Source organism: Enoplosus armatus, chromosome 23 (assembly GCF_043641665.1).
Source record: "Enoplosus armatus isolate fEnoArm2 chromosome 23, fEnoArm2.hap1, whole genome shotgun sequence".
NCBI lineage: Eukaryota > Metazoa > Chordata > Actinopteri > Centrarchiformes > Enoplosidae > Enoplosus > Enoplosus armatus.
Window position 1 is genome coordinate 11,563,258 of NC_092202.1, and position 22,682 is coordinate 11,585,939.

Sequence of the window (22,682 nt, forward strand, 5' to 3'; positions counted from 1 at the left end):
TGATGCATAAAAACATTTACATCATTCATTGAGTGTTCATTTTTAGGTTGCATTTTGTTACCAGCTCAACCTCAGAAAATGGCATCAGATTCTAGACAATCTGAAGACATAACTGCCATCTTTTCAGTTGCTTCATGACTATGGACAAACAGCTCCCAGCTGAACTAGAGCAATGAAGAACTAATGGACCAGTTGTCCTGACCTTGTTTTTGCACCATTTGATATCTTAAATTATAGAACTGCATTACGTCAAACAGCAATTCTAGTGATTACTGAAAGATTTGGTAGTTCCAGATCCTCCAAGGTTAAATTTTGCATTTCACTTAAGTTTTGTAAAGGAAATTTGGGCTACATACTGGTCTGAGACACTTGAAAAGTACTTTGCCAGTTTACTGAGGTTGTAAATGCCTTGATTTTTTTAATATTGACAGAAATTCCCTTCAGTGGCAGCTCTACACGACTTACAACTGTCAACACTGTATCTACCGCTGATTTCTTCTTGCATCCTCTAGGTGTTTAATCTCGTCTTCGCCCCAGGAACTGAGCAACCAGACAGACATTATATGCAGTATGAGACGACATAACATGGGTTGTAGAGAAAAGTACTTTATTTGAAATTTGCACCATTAAAACTTCTCAGTTCTGGAAAGACAGTCAAGGAACAACCATTACAATGCATAACTCAACACAGCAGTCCTGTTGCTCAGTTAGCTGATACATCAAGTGTAGAGGGCTGGGTTCTGTCATTGCAAGTCACCTTGTACATAAGATTTTAAACACGAGTTGATTCCTGAGGAACTGCAGTGATCATGTTTGCAGCACAAGATGGCGCCCAAGCTCAGTCCAGTCTGAAAAGGAAAGACTACATCTTAGAAATTTGTGGAAAAACAAAAAATTAACATTGTTTAACTGAAAGGTTTTGATCAGAGGGGATACCAATCAGTCATGAATTCTCAGACTGGGGCGGTAATAAGAAACTCATCACTTCTTAAAGAATTTAGACGTTCGGGAATTAGTTCCATATTGTGAAACCTCAAAACCACAAATACTCACCAACATGGGCAGACAGCAAACATGTGATCAAGACCATGTAATGACTTCATTCTGCCAGACCAAAAAAAAAAGAAATTAACTTTCAGCATTTAGATCTGCAATTGTAAATTATATTGCAATGTATTAAATTTAGGCTTTGGCTTCTGGGATATGATCAGAGGAGGGATCTCAGTCATGCCCTCAGTCGGCACTCCTCTCCATCAGAACCCAGCAGGTCACCTTACACCTGGATGGTCAGGGTCCTCAGTGCCATACTGAGTCAACAGGAGGGAGACCAACTGGACTAGTAAGGGATGCAAACCTTGACAAACACCCCTCGACTGGATGGTGATGCATCATTTCCGCAAGCCCAGAAACATTAGTAGACTTGCTCATTTACCTGTAGCACTCCCAGGTGACTGTGCCGCTGTGACAGCATCAGACCTGCAACAAGTGAATAGGGTTAGTCAATCCAGTTTGATTAGTGTGAATGACAACATTTTTAAATCCTTGTGATCAGAGGGGATACCAATCAGTCATGAATTCTCAGACTGGGGCGGTAATAAGAAACTCATCACTTCTCAGTCACCAGTAAACATGACTGCACTGATCAGATACCTACCTCAACTCTGACGAGCCTGGGAAGCCCCCGACGACATCCTTGCAGTTCAGCATTGATGGCGACCTAAAAGAAAGCCAAGATTAAACAGTTTACTTGCCTGGTAGTATGCAGAATTACTGTTCAGCATTTTCCTCCAGTCATACATCTAAAAATCAGAACCCCTTTCAGGGTGCCGAAGATCACTTTACACCTAGAAGCTTGTTCCAGGCGTCAGTATCTTTTCAGCCCAATAGGAGGTCTGATGGCTTCACCTTCATTTACAAATAAACATGTCTGACACTGAATGCGTTCCATGTTGGTCCCTCTGCCAAAGATTGGCCCTCGATCAAATATAACTGCATCACCTACATCTCACATGCACCAAACTTGAGAATAGGCATCTTAAAAATTTTACACAAAATGTAGTCACATCTGTGTGATGTTTGTTTCCATTCAGACTGTTGGTAGCCCCAACAGGTCTTCCCCTTATTGCCAAGGTAACACCAGTGGGTTCACCTTTACAGGTTCTGGCATTGACACATGGCGTAAGACATGCGCGGGTGTCATCACAAAGGAAACAATTCATTTTGTTCACTAGAATTAATAAAACTGCCAAGTCATGTGAGTCAGGCTCAACAATGACACTCCAGCCCGCATGCTTTCATTGAGCTTCAACAGTTAAGTGCCTAAAGTGCTCACTCACCTGTGTTGTAAGATGGCAGCATCTTTTGAAACGGCTGAAGCCAGGTACCTGCAACAGATGTGATAGAGTCAGGTCTAAGCAGAGCGGCGAAATGTTTTAAACCATTAAATGTTGACCTTCACTGATGTCAGATATTCCATTTCTCAACAGCAGTTCAGACGAACGAGATTCCAAAAATATCTCATCATTTTCAGCAGGTCTAGGAGTAAGGGCTGTTTGTACTGTAGTGGTGACTTGTTCACATCTTACCTTCAACTAGAGCACCGCTATCATGCAGCTGAAGCAGTCCGAGTCATCTGTTGACCAAAGACAAGAGACAACATGTACTACAGTCAAAAGGGGTATGTCGAACACGATTTTCAAACTAAACACTGATTAGTTACATAGACTATACCACTGATCAAGATTCAGCTAAACTAAAGCTTTTATAGTCTTTTGATCAGAGGGGATACCAATCAGTCATGAATCTTCAGACTGGGGCGGTAATAAGAAACTCATCACTTCAGACATTCAATAGCTCCATATTGTGAAACTTCAAAACCACAAATACTCACCAACATGGGCAGACAGCAAGCATGTGATCAAGACCATGTGACGACTTCATGCTGCCAGACCAAAAAAAAAAAAAAAAAAACAAGTTTGTTTTATTAATTAACTGTCAGAAATTAGATCTGAAACTGCAAAATTTGGCGTAAGTAAATTCACATCCTGCGACACTCAATGTTTGGGGTATTTTAGCAACTTGAGACATTCACTTGGAACCATGTTACATTTAAAGTTTCTGTACACTTTTGTACAGATGTCCTTTGTAAAATTGTTCAGAGCAGCACCACATTTTGGCAGAGTGCTATTGACATTTGCCAAATGATAATTTAACTTATGTTGAAGCATTCAAAGCTATTTTTTTAATGTACTTTGTTCAAAGGCAGTCAAATTCAAGTTAAACTGGAACGGAAGTTGTAAACAAACGCAGTTGCTCAGATGTTCGTGTCGTTTCACATTGGGTCAAAGTGAGCTAAGTATCATCATCATTGGAACTGCATTATGAAAGACATTACTCTTTGGTTGGGCTTCAAATTTTCAAAAAAATCTTACGATGGGACTCCAATGGTGCCTTCCTCTTCAAGTATCCACTCAAAAAAGGCTCTGCAGGAGAAATTGGCACTTCAGTAGAGTTCAACAACACTAAGCGTCATATTAATATTCAAATGTTTGATCAGTGCTTTGGTGACAAACTGCCATGTGACATTAGTCGTCCAGGTGTTTGATGGGTATTACCCCATTTCATCCTTTCAAACAGTCAGAAACACCTTGCCTTTTACACGTGGGGAACTTTACACTTAAAGTTGGTATGTAATAGCTTGTGAACGTCAAGGCTCTGAGTGCCAAAATGAACTACATAGAGCGGCTGAAAGGGCCCAAGTGCTTCAAGTTTCAGTTTAACTGTATACTTGTGATTTCGGCTCACATCCAGCCATTTCTTTATCAGTGACTGATGCACTGCAGGAAAGGCGTTTCTGACATTATCAAAAGAACAAGCTCATATCACAACTCACCTGCTGAGATGTCTACATGGCATCCTTCCTAAAACTCCTTGTTAAACTCCCACCTGGCAGAGAAACCCCCAATATGTAAATCACATGCGCAAGAATTTAACAGGTCATTGGTTTAACGTAGGGCGATCAGATTAAAGGCTGACATCACTCGAATCAGGCATATGCTTGTCATTAATTGTAATCATCATGTTTATACGCCACTACTGAATAAACTTTAAATAAATCCATCTTTTACTGACCTCAGGGCACAGTCTAGCTGCTTTGAAGTGCAGACAGCGCAGCCCAACCTACAAGATAATCAGTGGTTAGCCATAAATTGAGGCAAATCTGGGCTTTAGTATTTTGATTGGGCTGATCAGATTGATAACCTAGCATCACAAAAATCAGGCATATGCTTGTCTTATTTGAAAAATCATCAGTTATGGCCCCTGTGAAATATGACCAATCCTTTAAGCTTTGTGTCGCTCACCTGGCGAATGCCATCACTCTTGTTTATCTTCAATCAGCCTTGAACATCTGAGAAAGAAAGATTAGAGTTAATCTTTAAGCTCACACTTATACAATTCTTTTTTTTTTTTTTTTTTTTTTTAATCACAGGTCTTATTGGGGTACAGCCTGGCTTGTGTTTTACAGTGTTAGTTGGAGCCCACGCGCTACTCAGAATCTGGTAAAGAGGTTTCTTCAAAGGCTGATTCAGTAAGAGAGAGTTCAGAGATTCATCACCGCAGCACTGAGCTCCTCAGCCGTGCAGCTGACTAAAGGCTGATGTTTAACAGGAGTCGCTGAGCTTAACTACTGAAATTACCCAAGATGATAGTCAAATGTTTTATAATTACCGCATGTGGAGAGTTTTGCCACACTCTTCTCAGGTCTGGAGACAAGGAAAAAAAAAAAGCACATTTAATGAGTTTTATGGGCAGCTGCAGATGAGCACGTTTGAGATCAGAGCTTCATGGTACTCAGAATGTTGAGAGATGAAGTTTCCTCAAGATTGATTCAGTGAGAGAGTTCAAATGGGACATCACTGTAGCATGAGGCTGCATGTCTGGTCATGCTATTACAGTCACACATTCTAAATGTAAACAAGCCACCTGGCATAGAAATTACCTTTGTAGTAAGCAGCTTCTGGGTTTCTCTCCATAGTCTAGAGATGAAAAATGAAAATAGGTTTAGCAGGCTGTAGCTAGCAGGTTGCTTCCTCTGGTCACCTAACACGTGACCACTTCATGCGACGTGCTCAGGACGGCATGAGTTGGTAAAAATTAACATAGCTGAAGTGTCTCACATCAGAATTATTAAATGCAATCACAGTCATTCAGTACAGGTCTGTGAAGTTATCATCATTGAGAGACACTGCTTGCAGCCACACCAAACGCGCAAGGGGCCTTGGCTAAACGTGTTTTCCTATACAAGAGTTAAACTTGTGTTCTTCAACAAATACTACATGCATTGTTTAGAAAACATGTAGTCGTTTAAGTTAACAAAATGAATCAGATGAAATTAGTATGTTTTACTGCCGGATGGTTAAGGATCGCGGCCAACTCTGGTCGGCGCTGCGCTAACATGCTGCACATAAGCTGCTAGCTTGAACTGCACTTGTGCTGATAAATAGGTCGAAAAGGATAAAACTCGTTTACAGTCGATAGCTTTCAAATGCCACATGTAATCTATCACAATGGAAAGGTTTGCAATTAAATGTATGTTAAGAAGCTCTAGGCGGACTCTTACCTCGGCCAGGGGACAGAAGGAAGTGGGAGAAGCAACCGGTCCATCTGCCTTTTATGTCCCGCCTGAAGGACTCCTCCCACCCGGCAAACTTCCACCAGGAAACCGACTCTAACCGCTCCGTGAGCTACATTTAGCTTTTGAAAAATCAAACTTGACGAAGAAAACTGCGTTGTATATTTTCGAACTCACCATTTGTAGAGCGGGGACTTTAAGGTTACAGCTGAAGACACGTTTGAAGAAAGTGAACAGAGTTTCTTTTACTACGTCACTTCCGTTAAGAAAAGGTAGTATTTGTCACATTCACAAGGTGGCAGCAAAGATACTGAGAGCGCATGCACAATATGTCAGACCGCCAGACTGCTAAATGATATTTTCTCCCCTATAACCATAAAACTGTGGAAATTAGTATCAAAATAAGCGACGCTGAAAGTGTTTTAAACTGGACCATTGTATTGTGGTATGTATTCCGTGCAGTCTAGTACTACTACCTTCAGTTATTCTATTTACTTTATATACATATCAGCTGATGTCCCCATGTGAGCATCTGGAAATATACCATACTGTAAGAATAAGATTAGAAGATAAAATATTCCTTGTTGGGATTATAGTTAGATTGGTCACTTTTTGTCGCTGCTTGTTAGTGTCATGGCAACAGCTGCTATGGTGTTCTCACATGATGACGTGATGCTGTGTGATTACATCTCATTCTGATTCATCCATATAATAATGACTCTGGCATTAACTAATTCAAATCCAGACAGAGCTCCATGAAAATACGACCAGTAAAATATATTAAGTCTTTATTTGCTCAGAAAAGTGCTCCTCGTAGTGGTTCATGATTTCAGAAGCTTTGATTAGGATACAAAAGGTTTTTTTTTTAATAAACATTAACAAAGACAATCATTATATACAACCACAACAAGTCTTCCCACTTGTTCAGTCTAGTCTGCAAGAATTACTGAGTACACTTGAGGTAATATAAAAGCCAAATATATAGTGGATAACAGGAAATTACAGCTGGCCTATTGTAAACATTACATATTTCATTTTAACAAGGGTCAATCAGTAATACATTGAGAAATCTCCTGAATCACTTCCATCATGTCTTCTTGTCCCCAGTTGCACATTGATACTGAAGTTATAGTTAGTTCTTAACTCCTATTTTGACCTTCACAGTGGCATTGACAATGTTTTCGGCTTCTAAACGTGTATAACGAACGCCTTTCTCTTTCTCTCAAATGCATACACTCTCCCGTCCTGTCCCTTCAGATTAACTGTCCTTCACCAGAGCACACAGAGAGAGATGGACGTTATCTCATGAGGAAGACAAACACTGACAAGCTGTGCACACACAGACGGGGAAAAAACTCTGTTTAAATGGGTTAACATCGGTAAAAACTGCAACAAATATTAACCTACAAATGTGTGTATTAATGTGGCTCACAATCACATGTTTGTTCTCCTCTCACTGACCACAACTCAGTACTGATTAGCTGCCAGTCAGAAATAAATGGCATTTAACATACAGAAATGTGAATACCTCCAGAACTGAAGTCCACCAATCAGTCATCGCTATACGGTTGAAAATGTCTGCTCCCTTTGGTTACACATCAACGCTTTAGCAGTTTCACAGTGCTGAACCAAAGGAAGCAAAGAGTATTTGTGCTCCAAGCTCTAAATAGTGGACCGCATGTAAGGAGCTAAGACATTCTTACATCGCTGAATAAAATCTGCAATTAGCAACACCGTAGGAGGGGGCCAGAAGCAGCTGAACTCAGTCGCATGAAGACTGGACTTTTCCATTGACAAGCCAGTCCCATTGACTTCAATGTAAATCAACAGCTTGGCTCCCCCAGCTCATAAAGTAAAACTGAATACCTGCAGTCTGTGTGCAAATGAATGTACACCACGATGAGACAAGGCAGTAAACTTTATGACGAGTAATTAAGACTCAGTAACATAAATAATGAATGTTTCTGAGGCCTTAATGCACGACACAAACACATCATGTGACTATAAAAGTCCCCACTAATGGCATGGTAAATGTCACACAGGCAGGAGTGTCCATCACAATTCAGTATTAAGAGGAAACGCTGCATAATCATGATTTAAACAAACTAATTATTAGAATTCGTCCATGTCGCTCTTCAGTTCTACCGAAACTCAGCTAACACAGAGTTGTGTTGCTGTTTCTTCTTTGACGAAGGTGAAGAAGGCGGCGGTGAGGACGATGTCACAGGTGTGAGAGTGACGCTGTAGAGGTTGGTGATGAAGGCCTCCCAGCCGCGACGAAAGGCTCGGTCCAAGGCCTGATGGGAACAAGGGGATAAAGGTTAGCAATCCACATACACGTTTCCCATGTTCAGCTGACCTGCTGTGTACTGACTAAAAGGCTCTTCAGGTTCCACTAGCAGTTCATTGGAAATAATTAGAAGTGTGCAAACTGTCTGTAGGTGGTGCAAAACTGCAGAGTGAAAGACCTGTAAAATAAAGTGCTTGCTCTTATACATAAAACTGAGATTGTCCTCTGTCTAACAGGAGGTCAGACTGTGAGGCTTGAGGGTGGAGCTGATTGGCTAACAGCAGTGGAATGTTTTAATGGTGTGGGTTTAGTAGGCGGGTCAACGCGGCCGTGCTTCGCTCCACTGATCAAAGCGCGTGATATAGGAGGCACAGGAATGTCACCTCTGTGCGTGTGTTTCAAAGGAAGCAGAAAATCTTCAGGAGCATGTGAATCGGGGGATGGTACACGCAGTACGTTTACACTGCAGCTGGTTTACAGCTAAGAGCCTGTTAGTGAAACCTCTGTTCCAGCCTCGCTTTTTCATGTCGTTAAATGTGACGTAGCGGAAAGAAATCCTGTCAGAGGTTACCTAATGACTTGGTGACATGCACAAACGGCTGCTGTACCTTGACCCTGGTGGCAGTCTGTTATTAAGGTGATAGTTTCCATGGTGATTAATAGCCCAGTGTGCAGTATGTGGAGGATGTTGAGGAAGAACTTTACCCCTCTGTTCCACAAACTCTAAGGGCGTGGTTATGTAACCCCGAGGGGCTTAAAGTTTAACCGGGGGGCGAAGATGAACATGGAATTTATGTAAATGAGATACAGAAAGAAGAAGTTTTCTTTGGCAGTATGCTGATAAAAAACTACATAATGCTGTCACTTTGTCTATTTTCTCTCACCTTGCGGTAATTCTTCATCGTGTTCCTCTTCACCACCTTCATCCCCTCCTCTTGCTCCCTCCTCATCCTACTCTCCTCCTCTCCCTCCTCTTCTCTCCCCCTCTTCTTGTCTCTGATCAGGACCTGGTCGTCCGCTTCCTCCCGAACTAGGAAGTGGACAAGCACGGGCTCCTTCCCTCTTGCTGCCTTCTCATTCTCTTCCCCCATCTTCTTCGGTTTCTCCATCTCCGCCTCGATCATCACCGTGGTGTCCTCCAGGATGTGTGAGTCAACCGGACTCTCTGTGCCCAGGCTGAGCCCCTCATCTCGGGCTGTGTCTTCCTCGGCTCTCCCCTCCTTCTGCTTCCTCCTGGAGCTTCTTCTCCACCTGCTGCTGCGGCGGCTGGGTTTCCGCCGGAGGAGAGTCTCCCCGTCGTCCTCCATCATCCCTTCATTGCAGTCAAACGCCTCGGCTTCTTCCCTGTCATCTGCCCGAGAAATGGGCGCCACACCTGGGCTTGGGCTGCTCACGACTCCCCCCTCTTTGTTGCTGTCCTCCGTCCCGTTCCACCTCTCCTCCACTTCTTTTCTCCTCACCTCCTCGCCTTCTCCAGCGACCTCGGGCTCATCAAGGCGACCGTAGAAGCCACTGGATTTGTCCAGAAACTTTGGGGCCCTGATCGAGCTCCGCACAGAGCTTTTCCTGGAGTTCTTGCCAATTGTCATGTTTTCTCTTTCTGTCTTCTGTTATTCTTTCACTTCTTGTATCCTCTGTGGCAGTCTTTTCGTTTCCGTGCTTCACGGCTCCTTTTTTTGTTACCTCTGAAAGATAAGGGGCAAGAGAGATTAGAGATTAATGCTGTTACATAACCCTGCCCTCACCCTCACTCTTTGGATCTCCCTCTTTTACACACACAGTCCCAATCATTTCATAGTAGCTCCCAGAGAACTGAGCCAAAGTTCAGAAAAGATGATAGACGTTTAAAAAGGAAATAAAAACGGAGAGAAAATGCACCAGTAGTTCTGTTTTTGACTTGACTATGAGTGTGTGTGTGTGATTGACACTGCAGGTCACACAGCATTATCAGTGTTGTGATAATAACTAAATGTCAAAGCTAGGCACAATGTTCTGACAACTGAAGACAAACACACACAGACTCGGACTTTGACACTGATTTAACCAGTTGGACGCTGTACAGCAGCCAAAATCAATGACTTCATATTGACTATCTCTCAATGCCAAAGTCAGACTTACAGTTGGCTCATTGTCAATAATGTCAAAAGGGTATAGGATCAAATTTATCAAATATGAGAGAGAGGGGGTATCAGTGTCACAGCAGGTTATTTTCCATCAGCGGCAAAACACCTTCTGTTCATTGGGTTGTCGCCAGAGGTGAAAAAACCCATAGAGAGTGGTGTAGTTTGATTCCGTGATAATTACCCTCTAAATCTTTTACAATCCAACCTTACATAAGAAACAAGTCTGCACAAATACTGCACTTTTCATCTTTCCTGTCAGTATCTACATTTGGCAATAATCAAATGAAAGAGAAACATGTTTACAATTAGGTTGCTCTCATGCAAATTCAATTATACCTCTGTTGTTGTTTTTAGCAAGCGAAATCTATGACGTCTGCTGTAAAGAAAAGCACTCTAGACTGATCACACATTTTGGGAAACGTGAAGATCACTACCACTCTCATGTTTATCTAAATATGAAGCTACATATTAGCTTAGCTTAGCATAAAGTTGGAAACAGCTAGCCTGTCTCTGTCCAAAGGTTAAAAGTCTGCCTACCAGCACCAAGCTCACTATTAAACATGGTATACCTAGTTTGTCTAATTCATACAAAAACCAAAGTGTAAAAACAACAGGTTGTGGTTTTACGGAGGGTTAAGTGACAGACTGTTTCTTTTCTCGGAGCAGTGACTTCTTGAAGTTCTCCAGGCTAGCTGTTTCCCCCTGTTTTTAGTCTTTATGCTAAGCTAAGCTAACCAGCTGCTGGCTGTAGCTTCATATTTACCGTACACACATGAGAGCAGTATTAATCTTCTCATCTAACCCTCGGCAAAACAGCAAATAAGAGTATTTCCCAAAATGTTGAACTATTTCTTTAAAAAAGTAGATTAATATATATAAATGTATATCAACCAGGCTACATGTACATCTTTTAATACTCATATCAACCTCAAGAAAGTAAGTTGAGAAGTGCCATGGTAGCCTTGTGTTAGCTATAGTTTGTTAGCATGCTTGTTGGAAGCTAGTGCATGCAAAGATGGCATTTTAATTAGTCATAGGCTTTAGCATTTATATGTTTCATTCAATGATAGCACCTATAGATTAAACCTATACGTCTTTTCATTGCCTTTTACAGGACTTGGGTGTATGTGGGTGAATAACAATTTGCTTAAACACTAGTTGTAACAGGTATGACTAAAACAGTAATCAAGGTAACTACATTCTGTGCAGAGATCATCTCTTTCTGATTTAATGACACAATGTTCAGATTGTACACAAAGCAAACAAAATGATTGATGGAGCAGCAAGCAGAGAAAACCAGATAAACAGGACTGAAAGAATAAGGAAAATGAATTTAACATCCAGCCACTTATTGTGAGAAGAAAGAAGAACGCTGTAAGGCAGCTGAGACTTCTTTTCTTACTTAACATACCTTATAGACATATAATTAATCTTAAAAGAATATCATGGTGTAGCAATAAGAAAAATGCTGAAACTTCTACATAAGAAAGAGTTGCAGGTCTCACCTGATCTCTTGCTGTTGTCTCCTTTCCCTCTGTGTGTGTCTAACTGTGTGTGTGTGTGTGTGTGTTTGAGTGAATGACTGAGAGCCGGGAGCTCAGGATACTCCCCTAACACACAGCTTCACACACCCACCCTGCCCGAACCTGCAGTTCTGTCGTCATCAAGGCAAACACACACATGCAAAAAGGGGCACATACACATATGCAGCAAGGCGCTCTCACTCTGAAGGACTCTTTGTCTCTCTCTCTCTGGCTCTTTCTTCTTAAACCACCCACCCACACACACACACACACACACACACACACACACACACACACACACACACACACACACACACACACACACACACAGACACACACCTCTTCTTTACATCCTTAAACACACATTGACTTAGAGATGAAGTTCTGATTTCAAATCTGTAACACTAACATGAGACACAGGGACAAATACACACGTGCCTGCAGTACACACTAAATACTTAAGCTCACAGAACAGCCAACCACCAGAGGCAAACATCCTATTCTGCTATCAGTGGCTATCAATCATTAACCATGACCTGATGCCATAGATAAACCCGCAGATTAGAGATGTGACTTTCAATTCAACCCCAAAGGGTGACAATATAACTGTTAGGTGTACCCGAAGTCCTCTCTTGTGTGAGGAGGATTTATATTTACAGGTGGTAGTTGTCCACCTGTAGCTCTATGAAACACACATTCATTCATTTCTCTTTAATTAATGTCAAACCCCCTTCAGGGAGTTACTAATGGGGAAGGAGAACATAAGCCAATACAAACAGTTATATATACAATATATATTCTACCAATACATGTATTGCATTGCATGTATTTTTCATACTGTACCTGCCCAAACATCTGCTGAGCCCATATATCACTGATATTAGCCTACTGCAGACATCTTCTAAACACCTACAAAACAGATGACATCATCATCATCAGCCTCAGCTGTACTTTATGTTCAGTACAACGTTACAGCCTCACAGAGCCGCTGCTAAAAACAAATTGAAGGGCTCTGTACCAAAAATGTTTCTATTATATGTTTATATCAAAACACAAATAGCAGCACATATTTAACCCTCATACATCAAGTTCAAAATGGTGTATGTAGATAAAATGAATGAGCTTCGTCACTGAATGGTATCTCACTGTTTGGAAGGTAAACACTGTGTCTGGGTGGGACAGGGAGTGGGAGCTGCTAAGCTGTGTGCATGTGTGTTGGGTAATAATCCACATGCCTGTTTTTCCTAAGTCAACTTCAGGATGTAAAGCACTCACACACCTTCTTGTACATGCACACACATGCATACAGTGCAACTGTTGCCAGAAGTGACTGAAACACCAACACACACACAGGCAAACACATTAAATGACGTGTGATAAGTGGTATTTAAGAGTGAAAGAGTGATGGTTACAGTAATTAAACTACTTTCTAGTGTCACAAGTAGTCTGGTCTACGTGTGTGTGTGTGTGTGTGTATATGCAAATGCACTTGTATGTGTGTCTGTGAGTGAATCATTGCGGATCAAAAAAAAGATGGTGTAGATGTACATGTGCGTCTGGCTCTATGACTTCAGATCCTCTTACTCACCTCCCGGTGGACCTTCACCTAATAAGTGTGTGTTGGGTGATGAGGCACACTCATACTTCCCCGACGCTCCATAAATGGTCACCAAGCAGGCGACTTCCCTGCAGAGAGGGAGTAGCAGCTGTCACTCACACAGGCCTGTAAAAGCCTCAGCGGTGCTGAGGTTAGAGAATCTCCGCCCACGTGGGTAATTGCTGATGACGGTACCAGACGCTGCAAGCAGGTTGCCATGGTCACTGTCAAGCAGGGGCAAGTTAGGGTTTTGGTACTGCAGTTGGACATTAAGTGTTGATGTTGATGTGGTGAAACAGGAGAAAATCAGGCAGACAGAAAACCGAAAACAGAATTAGAGGTTGGTGAGAACACAAAGGGACAGACAGGAGTGATAAAACTCAGACATACTGTATGACAAGTCTGTTAAGTGTGACACCGTTAAGTATAACCTGACACACTCCGAGAACAGATGTGCTGTTGGCTGCGTCTCAAATAAAGCACATTAAGCAGGCAGTCATTCAACTTCTTTGTCAGCATTTCTTGAACTAGTTGGGGTCAGAATCCAAAAATGCGCTTCAAAAGAAAAAAAGAGTCTGTTGGGTTTCTAAGTTGGGTACTATGGGAATGAAATCCTGACTAGAGTGATCCAAGTACACCCAGCAATCCTGGCCATGCTCAACCAGAAGTTTATCTTGAAGTAAAAACAAAACAATCTGCGTGGGTACACAACCAAAGAGATAAGTGACTAAATATAGTTTTACCTAAATTGGGTGAACCGACCATTTCATTAGACTGGACAGGTATATGATCTGCACAACCTCCACACAGCCAGCATACTCGTTTCTTATTTTAGCTCATTCAGGACCCTCACGTCTTTGCCGCGTCTTTTATTATAATGATGGTTTACAATTCTTCTAAAGGGTTCAAGGGGTACCAAAGCCAAAAAACTGAAAGAAAACTCATGAATAGTTGACATTTTGGAGATGAACATGAGCACATATTTAAAGAAACACTACATTTTCACTTTCAATTGTTGAAAGCAGGCAGTGGTGTAACAGTGAGGACGCAGAGCTCAGTGTTTTGTGCTGGGATACAAGATATGGACTTAATAGTTCAGCTCCTCCTTTTCCAACAGAGCTGCAAACAGTTAAAGCGCAAAGTTAAAAACAATTAAAGGGATAAGCATGAATCACTGAAGTTTAAAAAAGATGACAAAACACGTTTTTACATGATCTAGGTTTATTTTCAAGGCCATGGACAGACATTATCACATTGTACAATGTAAAGAACAATATTACAATAATAAATACATAATACAACAGTAGAGAATTGACTAACAGGCACTAATTACACTGAAGCAGGCACTAGCTGTTTTTACAGTATCATACAACAGTAGCTGAGGAGCGATAATGGTATTTCGCTCTTTAGTCTTCCAACTTCTGAGGGTGTCATGGAAGATAATCAAGCGCGGCTCGAGTAGTTCAATTCATATTTGAAGCTTTTCTTTCAAATATACTATTGAAATACTGCTACTGTAAAGTATCGGGGATTTCCTGCCTATTAAAGGCAAATTCAAGTCTTTTTTTCTTGTCAGAGTGTGGGAATGTAACATGGACGGCGTGTTTTGTATTCGCTTGTTGCATAAGGAACATGAGCTTCAGTAGTGTTGTTCCCTTATTCTGGGCTTCTAAATGGATCCCACAAGCCTCATGTTTCTCACTAAAACTATACATATAAAATGCTGGCTGGAACTACTTGTTGCTATGACACTATTGAAAACCAGCATAACACACTAACGCTACACTGGGTGTGGAACCAGTGCATCTCTGTATTTGTTATGCCTGTGTTGCACCACAGTGTTGCTAAGTTGCACCTGTTGTGACTGTAACACAGGTGTATGAGTGCATAATAAATACAAGGCAACAACTACTGAGCATATTTGATTTGATATTTAATTAACTGGCGGGTTTTGAGGCTCTCGTTTTATGTTATGAACATTGTTTACTGCACCTTCGCTCCACAATACTATTACCTTGAAAGCAAATGCAGACACTTTGATTTAACAGGTTGTATGAAGATCATCATGCCTATGATGATGATGTTGTTTTTTGACATGTGACTAAAAAAGAAGCCATCTATACGGCTGAATACGGACTTACAGACACTAAGCACGCAAAAATAGGAGCCATGCATGAATAAAGTGCTGAGGAAACAGAGACAGGAGGCTGGAGCCAGGTGGTGGTGTAGCTGTTGTCAGGGATGAGTTACACTGCAGGACTACCACTGAGTGGGAGTGATGTGAAAGCTTACAAATGATGCCAAGTATGGAATTCATCGTTCCTCTAGCTTTAAGCAAAAGTGTATGGGTGGTGTAACAGCATGGCTCTGCAAAATTTAAAACTGGCGCCCCCATCAGGCAAGTGTTTAAACTCCAGAGTCCTCATCCACTGTACTGCTGGGCAAGGACAACTAACTCGCTAAAATCAAAGAAAAACCCTGATACGTACACTAACATACAGTCCGGCACAGTTGTAACAACACACACTCAATATTTTCTCACACGCCTACATTTACTACCCGACACAGAAAAAACAGACAGTCATAACCAGGCAAATTTAAATGTCACCTCTAACAGATATTTTTCTGTTTTACAGTATTTACAACGCAGAGTTACATATGCAGCATTAAACAGCAGAATACACTTTACAGTGTGTGTGTGTGTGTGTGTGTGTGTGTGTGTGTGTGTGTGTGTGTGTGTGTGTGTGTGTATGTGTGTTTGTGTTCCTCAGACCTCCACTGCAGGGTCTGACCCCAGTCCCTGAGCCTGCAGTGCCTCCTCTCTCTTCATCTTCGGTTTCTCCGTCCGTGTGTGCCACACCAGCACCTACAAAACACACACACACACACACACACACACACACAATGAATGGACATAAAATCAAACATTTTGCTTAAAAATACACTGCACCTAGTAAATCTGAAATTTTAATTCAAATATTTCATCCTCAAATTTCACTTACGTCTCAAAAATCTCTTTTCCAGGAGTTTCTATAATACAAACTGTGTTTCATCTAAACTGCATCATCTGCTCTAAACTATAATATATGCCAAAAGCTCTTCCAACTTATATACACACACATTACAGACATCTTGCACTCTACCTCTGTCTTTATCTTTCTCATTGTCTATCTCTCTAACACACACGTACTTTAGAGCAGTTGTCCGCTTTGGGCTCCAGTTCGTCCATGGTAACCAATCCCTGAAGGAAGCTGCTTTCCAGGAAGCCCATTGGTGCATCTCCGTCAAAGCACGCCTCTGGATTGGCCAGGACCAGTTTGAGGGACACGGCAAAGCCGGCCATGTCCATCGGGAAGGGGCGACTGGGACGCCAGCCGGTATGAAAGCGGACCACCTTGGAAGAATCATCAGAAACACAAATACAACATTCTGCATTGGTGATAATTTAGTGGAAGCGTTTCTGATAAGACATTAAAAACAACCTCCTCCAGGGCTTTATGAGAGGAGTACTGTTGATACAATCAGACCTCACAGATATCAGCTTTAAAATGCAGCACGGGTTTGTGAAACTGGTGTTTTTATGATGGTCTTTTTTTTTATTTTTAAATCAAGATCAGTATCAACAAACATGAGTGGGAAAAAAGTTACAGTCCTGGTTTATTGAATGTTTGATGGTCAAGGTATAAGAAGAGGTTGTGTCTTTTTTTTTTAAGTGAGCACCGAAGTTCATTCTTGACCTCAAAAACAGTAGCTTCTTAACTCAAGGTCTACTTACTATTTTTTTCAATTAATTTTTTCATTCAACCTCATTTCACAGTCTTTCTCAGCAGATGGGAGTTTGCTTAGATGTCATGACTGAAATTCCATACTTAGGTCACGTCATGACAGGCGAGTTATCGCCATGACATAACAGAGAAAAGTTCATCCCCTGAAGAAGACTGTAAGATGCGGCTGAAAGCTCTTGAAAAAGATGTTAAGTGGACTTTTCTGTTGTTTTTCCTTTTCATAACACATATTAACTTTTGGTTATACTCACATTAATAACAATAATCAAATTAAAATGAACTGAAGCATAATCTTTGTATTTTTTCATATTTCATATAAAAGACACTAAGCTTATTATTTTTGTTTTGTGTACTGATATGAATAAATTTGTGTTTTTCTCAAATGAAGCAAAACACAGGCTCGTCAAACCATAATATAAAAAGCACCTACCTTTCCTCCTTCAACCACGGGCCTCTCATATTTCATCCCTCCAACTAGCCCCACCGGCCACACTGATACTCGCTGAGTACTCCTCATCTGAGACAAGAACAAGAGGACGTTTGTTTTTTATTTCAATCATGGGACAATTAAAAACAGACACCTCAGCTGTAGAACACATTAACACTCCAACAACCACCTCTTCGAATATCTGCAGGCTGTATGTGTTGTCATCATCAGCAAAGTAAACCACTCCCTGCTGGTTGTCTCCGCCTGGCTGAGCCCTTCTGTCCTCTCTGAGCCACCGTAGACCCTCGTTCCTCTGCTCAACGCCACGAGGCTTCAGCCAGCTGGGGTCACCCTGAGGTGGAGAGTGAGCGTTCAGACTGAAAGTTTAAAAGCACTGTTTTGTTCAAACTCTGAATGCCAAGTTGCCAAAATCTGCATTTGATTTAAATTTAAGGAGGACAAAAACAGGAAAGACTAATGTGATTTTTGTCTCCACAAATCGCTGCTCTGTCTCCACCCACCTCCTGCAGTTTGCGGTCCTTGGCAGTGGGCATGTGCAGGTGTGTGTAGGTCAGGCCACTCTTCACCAGGAGGTCAGTCACCAGTGGTGTCTTGTGTGGCGAGTCCTCCACCACGATCCAGTGGAGCCGAGGAACATGGAGGAAGGTCTGGGACATGCGAGTCAGCTCGGCCTTCTGAACTAGCCTGGACAGAAATGAGACAGTGCGTTGGAGTGTGAAAGAGAAATGGAGGGTGGAGATGGTGTAGCCAAGGGAGCAGGAGATGTGGTAAGGGGACCGGCCCCCTGGGTTACCTTGCGTATGTCGGGGTGATGACAAAGATGGTGGGCAAAGACGGCTGTTTCTGGGGTTGTTTGGTCGCCTCCGACTTCCTCATCTGCTCCTGAAGACGGTGCATTTCCCCCCGCAGGCGAGATATGGTACGATCTTTGGGCAAGTCATGCTCTGTGCAGTCGCAGCGCTGACCTGCAGCGCGTTCGGAACAAAACAGACAATACTGTTTAAAGTACAACTAGGATTATCAATAATTGCTGCTTTGTTTGGTGGTTTGTTTTATTTTGTGTTTGTTAACCCCTCTTGGCCAACTTTAAGACCAGGCACTATCTACCCTCCCTAACGAGGACCACAATGGAAATAAACTTCCAGCCTGCTTAAGTTTTCATCCTAAACATTTTAAATTGTATGTCAGGACTGAGTTAGCAATGCGGTGTGATTGAGCGTTGTTGTTTACATTTGCACATTTCCACACTTGATTGAGACTGTGCGGTGACCACTTACCAAGCTGCATCAGTGCATAGATGAGGCCCATGAGGGAGACCATGAAGTAGAGCACAAACACAGTCTTCAGCTTTAGCTTCATCCTCGTTGCCATGGCACCCCGACCTGCTGAAAGGATGACAATATGTGAAATGGAAAACATTACTAGTCACAAAGCAATACTCTTTACAGATTTGTTAACATTTCACTGGTTGTTCACTTTTGTCTCGAGGCTGTGGAGATTGTAACTGAGCACCTAAAGAAGTGTTCAAATGTGCCAAAATTCAGTTTCTCAACTGGCACTCATCATCTAGCTAGATAAGTAGCTAGCTAACAGGGTTAGCATTCCCAGCAACATTAACCTTAAATATTCTGTAAATGTAACTGTAAAATATTGAAGCTGAGGATGGGTTTGTGTACGCTATTCCTGAGATGGTCGGCTATATATGAATATGCATTTAACTTGATAATAAATCGGTGTTAGCTAAGCTACGTTAGCCTGGCAATTTGTTTTAACAGAAAATAGCTCGACAATTATTCCCATGCACTTACCAAAGGCGTCAAATCGTGGAAGACAGGAGCGGTAGAGTTAAGTTATAACAGAGGTCAAAGGTTCATGTCATCTTGGACAGATGAGAGCAAAGCCTCCTCAGTGCATCAGTACATCCATTCATTCGGCATAGCTAGGACATTCTTTGCAGTAATATACCAACAACTTCCGGTTTCAGTGCAACACAGTACGAAATCCCCTCAGAACGTGCCCAATCACAATAGTTCCACAAGAATCCTGCACACTCGCCAGTTTTTCAAAACCGTTTGCTAAATATGATTATATGCATGCCATGCGAAGGACAAATTAAAATTAAAAACAGCTGGTGGTTTCCCAAGTATAGTGTAAGAAAACATAAGGAGGTATGTCAGGCATGTTAAAAACTTATGGTAAGCTAAAATTAAGAGATACTATTAAAATTATGATACCAAGTCAAAATTACAATTTTCTCACTTTTTCTTTTTAAAAGATCATCATAAATGACAAAAAAAAAAACAAAAGGACATCTCTTGAAAAGTCAAACAACTTTCCTTTATTTGTAACATACAAATAAACACTGACAAGGCATAATGACTTAGTTTTCCCTTTCATTGTCGTTCATGGATAGGACTGTAACACTCACTCTCAAACATTTTTCTTTTAACATCATGTTTAAAAAAGTGTTTCACCTGTAAAAGGCCAAGAAATGAAAATGAAGATGGATCCACAACAGCTTATATATATACATAGAGAAAAGACCGAGAGAAGGATCTGTGATTTAGTGAGGGTTTGTAACCTTTTTCAAAAATAAAAGTACTCACTGACTTAAAATAAACTGGTTAAGTTTAGGCTCGTTTTCAAACTGAAGATATTTTCACAAAAGCATTTTTTACTTCCAGTGAGCCTTTTCTTTTTTTAAAGACAGCCCACCTGCCTGGATTGAATGTAACAACCGAGCACTGATATAGGGTCAGTTCCAACTTTGTGTCTTATCTATTTTCATGCGATTTCACATTTCCAAAGCAAGGGAGCTTCTTCTTTTACTGCAACATATCATAAAAACTAAAATCACCTCCTGAAAATCACCATTATCACTTTCCTAGTCGTGTTAAAAGTAGAATTTTAGATAAGGTTCTTCAAATCAGTTTCTTTAAATACTATGGCATGACACGCACACACACAAAAACAAAAACTGACTCTAGGTCAGAGCTGCGGCCGATCCAATCCAGTAAACAGCTAACTGACAGCATGGCTGGTAAATAAAACAGATGAGGTTTGATTACGTTTGATTAACCTGAGAGAGAGACTGTCAGTCGGTTGATATACTACCACTATGTACAACATCCTCTTTTTATTGTAACCTATTAAGTACAAAACATGATTTACTGTACTTATCAGAAGGTAGTCTCGAACTAAAACAAGCAATATGTTGTTTAATTGTTTTTGTTGTTCATGATCAAAAAAGCATGAGACACCAATATGTCGCCTCCAGGTGTTGAATATTTTTTTTGTCTCTACCCAGTCTGAAAACAACCAGAAACTTTCACCCCAGGATCTGGACTCTGTCATCCAAAAGGTTTTTTTTTGGTGATTAATCACATTTTGTTCTTGTGTAGCAGAGATTATTTCAGTAGGTGTTTCTAAGAAAGTGTCTTCACATTTCCATCTCCCCCATTTCACATACTTTGACCAGGCATTCATCTGTATGAAATCTTAAGTTGAGCCTTGATATGACCGGCTTTAAAAAAAACAAAAACAAAAAAAAAACAACTGAAGCCTTACAGCCACACTAAACAGAAGAATCTTTACATCCGTAGTGGTGTAAAGTAATGTCTTTTTACTCCTCCAGCCCACCAGTTAAATGTGTACAAGTTCACTTAAGGGTTTTATGGTGGTTTCGAGGTGGGGCTTCTAACCTGACTAGCACTCGAAACTGTCCAAAAACACCCTGAAGGTTTTGTAAACAGATCAGAATCAAGAAGATTGAAGTGGTTACAGCAGCCGGTCTAGGAACTCCTACAAGCATCTTGGCAGCAGATATACAGATGTACTTTGTGCCAAGATGCGTTAAGGAATAACACACCTCAGCATTAACTTTAAATTGTCTAACATGCACTGATGCTATTAGACCCATGTGATGATTTTAGATACGCGACTCTTTGTTTTGTTAAACATGTTGTCATGCAAACGAATGACTGTGGGCTGGGAAAACAGTTGACGACTGAGAAGAGGAATAGCGACCATAAAAAACACTTCCTTCCTCCAAGTTAATAGCATTCAGCTTCAAACGGCCACATAATGAAGTGGTGACTTCTACCAATCCTCCTCCACGTTAAATCAATATGATTTGCTCATGCTAACAGAATATGTAAGAGAAGGGATGGAGGATGGTTTTAGTATTTTTTTTTCTTTTTTAAATACAGCTAAAAGGTAGCGTCAACATCAACTTGTTTATCATTAGTACCTCTTGGAAACGACGTGAACAAAGAGGCAAGCAGGAGTAATGCAATTGTACAAAGGTGGCTGAAGATGAGAGCAACAGAAATGGGTCTGCAGTCATCGTTCAGTGCCCTTAGTGCATGGAGGGAGAATGGAGGCACGAAGAGGGAGGGGGGGGCATTTTACAGAACTGAAGCCTGGGAACACACACGATCTGTAAGCATGGAAACAAGGAAAAGACGGTGAAAATGAGATTGAATGATTTCATGAAGTAAAGACCTCCTTCAGTGAGCCAGAAAACAGAGTTCATGTACATGACATGTACCTCTGACAAGGACATATGGCCGACGGTTAAAGCAAGTTGAACATCTGAATGAGCAAGAGGGTCATACTGGGATTGTTTTCTGGGTTGGACGCAGATTTACAGCAACAGATGATGAGAGATCAAAGTTTTGCTTTTTACTAATTTCACTGGGAGAGCAGAGAGTGCATAATAAAGAAAAAGGCAACCTTGAACATCTTGTCTTATAAATGTTTAAAAATGAGAAGCAGGGGAGACGTCTATATATTTAGCTATTACCTGAACAGAAAAGACGGGTGGTGCCAACAGTGTACTGTAATCTTCTAACAGGTGTAAAATGGGCCAATTCAAAACAGCTGCAGCTGCTGCTAGCTGCAGTGTTTTTGTTACAAAAATAACTTACAAAGCCATACGTGCATATAACAGGTGATATTACAGTACAGCAGGGCTTCTCAGACTCATTTTTCTGGGACCCAAACGTGAGTGCATTCAGCCTGGGACCCTGGTTCAGTGAAACAAGATGGCAGTCTCAGGGGCTGTATTACAGAAACTGACTAACTCTAAAAATCCTTATTTGCTAAGTATAGAGTCATTTCAGTGAGGGCATGATTTATCTTGACTTGAGGTAGTAAGTTTCTATAATTCAGCCTTAGGCCAGCAACCAATTTCAGGCCCCAAGCCGTAGTTTAAGAAGCGCTGCAGGATGATTCAATACAGAACAGCACGTTGGGAGATGAGAGCAGGATGGGACGAGGTTCA

General features: G+C 41.3%; 2 protein-coding genes, 1 long non-coding RNA gene and 7 other non-coding genes across 11 annotated transcripts; all 10 read right to left on the minus strand.

Annotated features, from left to right (window-relative positions):
- Positions 1-590: 590 nt before the first annotated feature.
- Positions 591-5,635, minus strand: LOC139305951 (uncharacterized). Of its 2 annotated transcripts, XR_011599368.1 has the most exons (14): positions 5,621-5,635; positions 5,000-5,036; positions 4,729-4,763; positions 4,362-4,408; positions 4,132-4,179; positions 3,893-3,945; positions 3,432-3,482; positions 2,891-2,941; positions 2,586-2,632; positions 2,337-2,384; positions 1,655-1,717; positions 1,433-1,476; positions 1,054-1,104; positions 591-848 (listed from the first exon to the last, which is right to left on the minus strand). It is a non-coding gene; the product is annotated as an uncharacterized lncRNA (long non-coding RNA). The 2 variants fall into 2 exon arrangements; XR_011599369.1 differs by lacking the exon at positions 4,132-4,179.
- Positions 920-992, minus strand: LOC139306360 (small nucleolar RNA SNORD31). Its single transcript, XR_011599445.1, has one exon. It is a non-coding gene; the product is annotated as a small nucleolar RNA SNORD31 (small nucleolar RNA).
- LOC139306358 (small nucleolar RNA SNORD31) lies at positions 1,545-1,617 on the minus strand. Its single transcript, XR_011599443.1, has one exon. It is a non-coding gene; the product is annotated as a small nucleolar RNA SNORD31 (small nucleolar RNA).
- Positions 2,082-2,208, minus strand: LOC139306361 (small nucleolar RNA SNORD22). The gene has a single exon (XR_011599447.1). It is a non-coding gene; the product is annotated as a small nucleolar RNA SNORD22 (small nucleolar RNA).
- LOC139306357 (small nucleolar RNA SNORD30) lies at positions 2,459-2,528 on the minus strand. The gene has a single exon (XR_011599442.1). It is a non-coding gene; the product is annotated as a small nucleolar RNA SNORD30 (small nucleolar RNA).
- On the minus strand, positions 2,770-2,844 carry LOC139306359 (small nucleolar RNA SNORD31). Its single transcript, XR_011599444.1, has one exon. It is a non-coding gene; the product is annotated as a small nucleolar RNA SNORD31 (small nucleolar RNA).
- On the minus strand, positions 3,309-3,373 carry LOC139306354 (small nucleolar RNA SNORD29). Its single transcript, XR_011599440.1, has one exon. It is a non-coding gene; the product is annotated as a small nucleolar RNA SNORD29 (small nucleolar RNA).
- Positions 4,545-4,620, minus strand: LOC139306356 (small nucleolar RNA SNORD26). The gene has a single exon (XR_011599441.1). It is a non-coding gene; the product is annotated as a small nucleolar RNA SNORD26 (small nucleolar RNA).
- Positions 5,636-7,773: 2,138 nt separating the features above from the next.
- On the minus strand, positions 7,774-9,511 carry LOC139305540 (cilia- and flagella-associated protein 251). The gene is made up of 3 exons (XM_070929422.1): positions 9,357-9,511; positions 8,807-9,311; positions 7,774-7,929 (listed from the first exon to the last, which is right to left on the minus strand). The coding sequence occupies exons 1-3, from the start codon at positions 9,509-9,511 to the stop codon at positions 7,774-7,776; spliced, it is 816 nt and encodes a 271-aa protein (XP_070785523.1).
- A 6,406-nt stretch (positions 9,512-15,917) lies between these two features.
- b3gat3 (beta-1,3-glucuronyltransferase 3 (glucuronosyltransferase I)) lies at positions 15,918-18,769 on the minus strand. Its single transcript, XM_070929745.1, has 7 exons — positions 18,676-18,769; positions 18,192-18,363; positions 17,899-18,082; positions 17,568-17,729; positions 17,381-17,467; positions 16,356-16,559; positions 15,918-16,031 (listed from the first exon to the last, which is right to left on the minus strand). The coding sequence occupies exons 1-7, from the start codon at positions 18,767-18,769 to the stop codon at positions 15,933-15,935; spliced, it is 1,002 nt and encodes a 333-aa protein (XP_070785846.1). The 3' UTR covers positions 15,918-15,932.
- Between the last annotated feature and the right edge of the window lie 3,913 nt (positions 18,770-22,682).

What these genes read in the sequence shown, in the direction of transcription:
- b3gat3 (XM_070929745.1), bottom strand. Translation starts at nt 18,769, where the DNA reads ATGGCAACGAGGATGAAGCTAAAGCTGAAGACTGTGTTTGTGCTCTAC. An exon ending in ATCACCCCGACATACGCAAG is followed by an intron (nt 18,083 to 18,191) that starts GTAACCCAGGGG and finishes ATTTCTGTCCAG; the next exon opens with GCTAGTTCAGAAGGCCGAGC. An exon ending in GCCTGCAGATATTCGAAGAG is followed by an intron (nt 17,468 to 17,567) that starts GTGGTTGTTGGA and finishes TTCTTGTCTCAG; the next exon opens with ATGAGGAGTACTCAGCGAGT.
- LOC139305540 (XM_070929422.1), bottom strand. Translation starts at nt 9,511, where the DNA reads ATGACAATTGGCAAGAACTCCAGGAAAAGCTCTGTGCGGAGCTCGATC. An exon ending in AGAAAAGAAGTGGAGGAGAG is followed by an intron (nt 9,312 to 9,356) that starts GTGGAACGGGAC and finishes GGGAGTCGTGAG; the next exon opens with CAGCCCAAGCCCAGGTGTGG. An exon ending in CGATGAAGAATTACCGCAAG is followed by an intron (nt 7,930 to 8,806) that starts GTGAGAGAAAAT and finishes TGTTCCCATCAG; the next exon opens with GCCTTGGACCGAGCCTTTCG.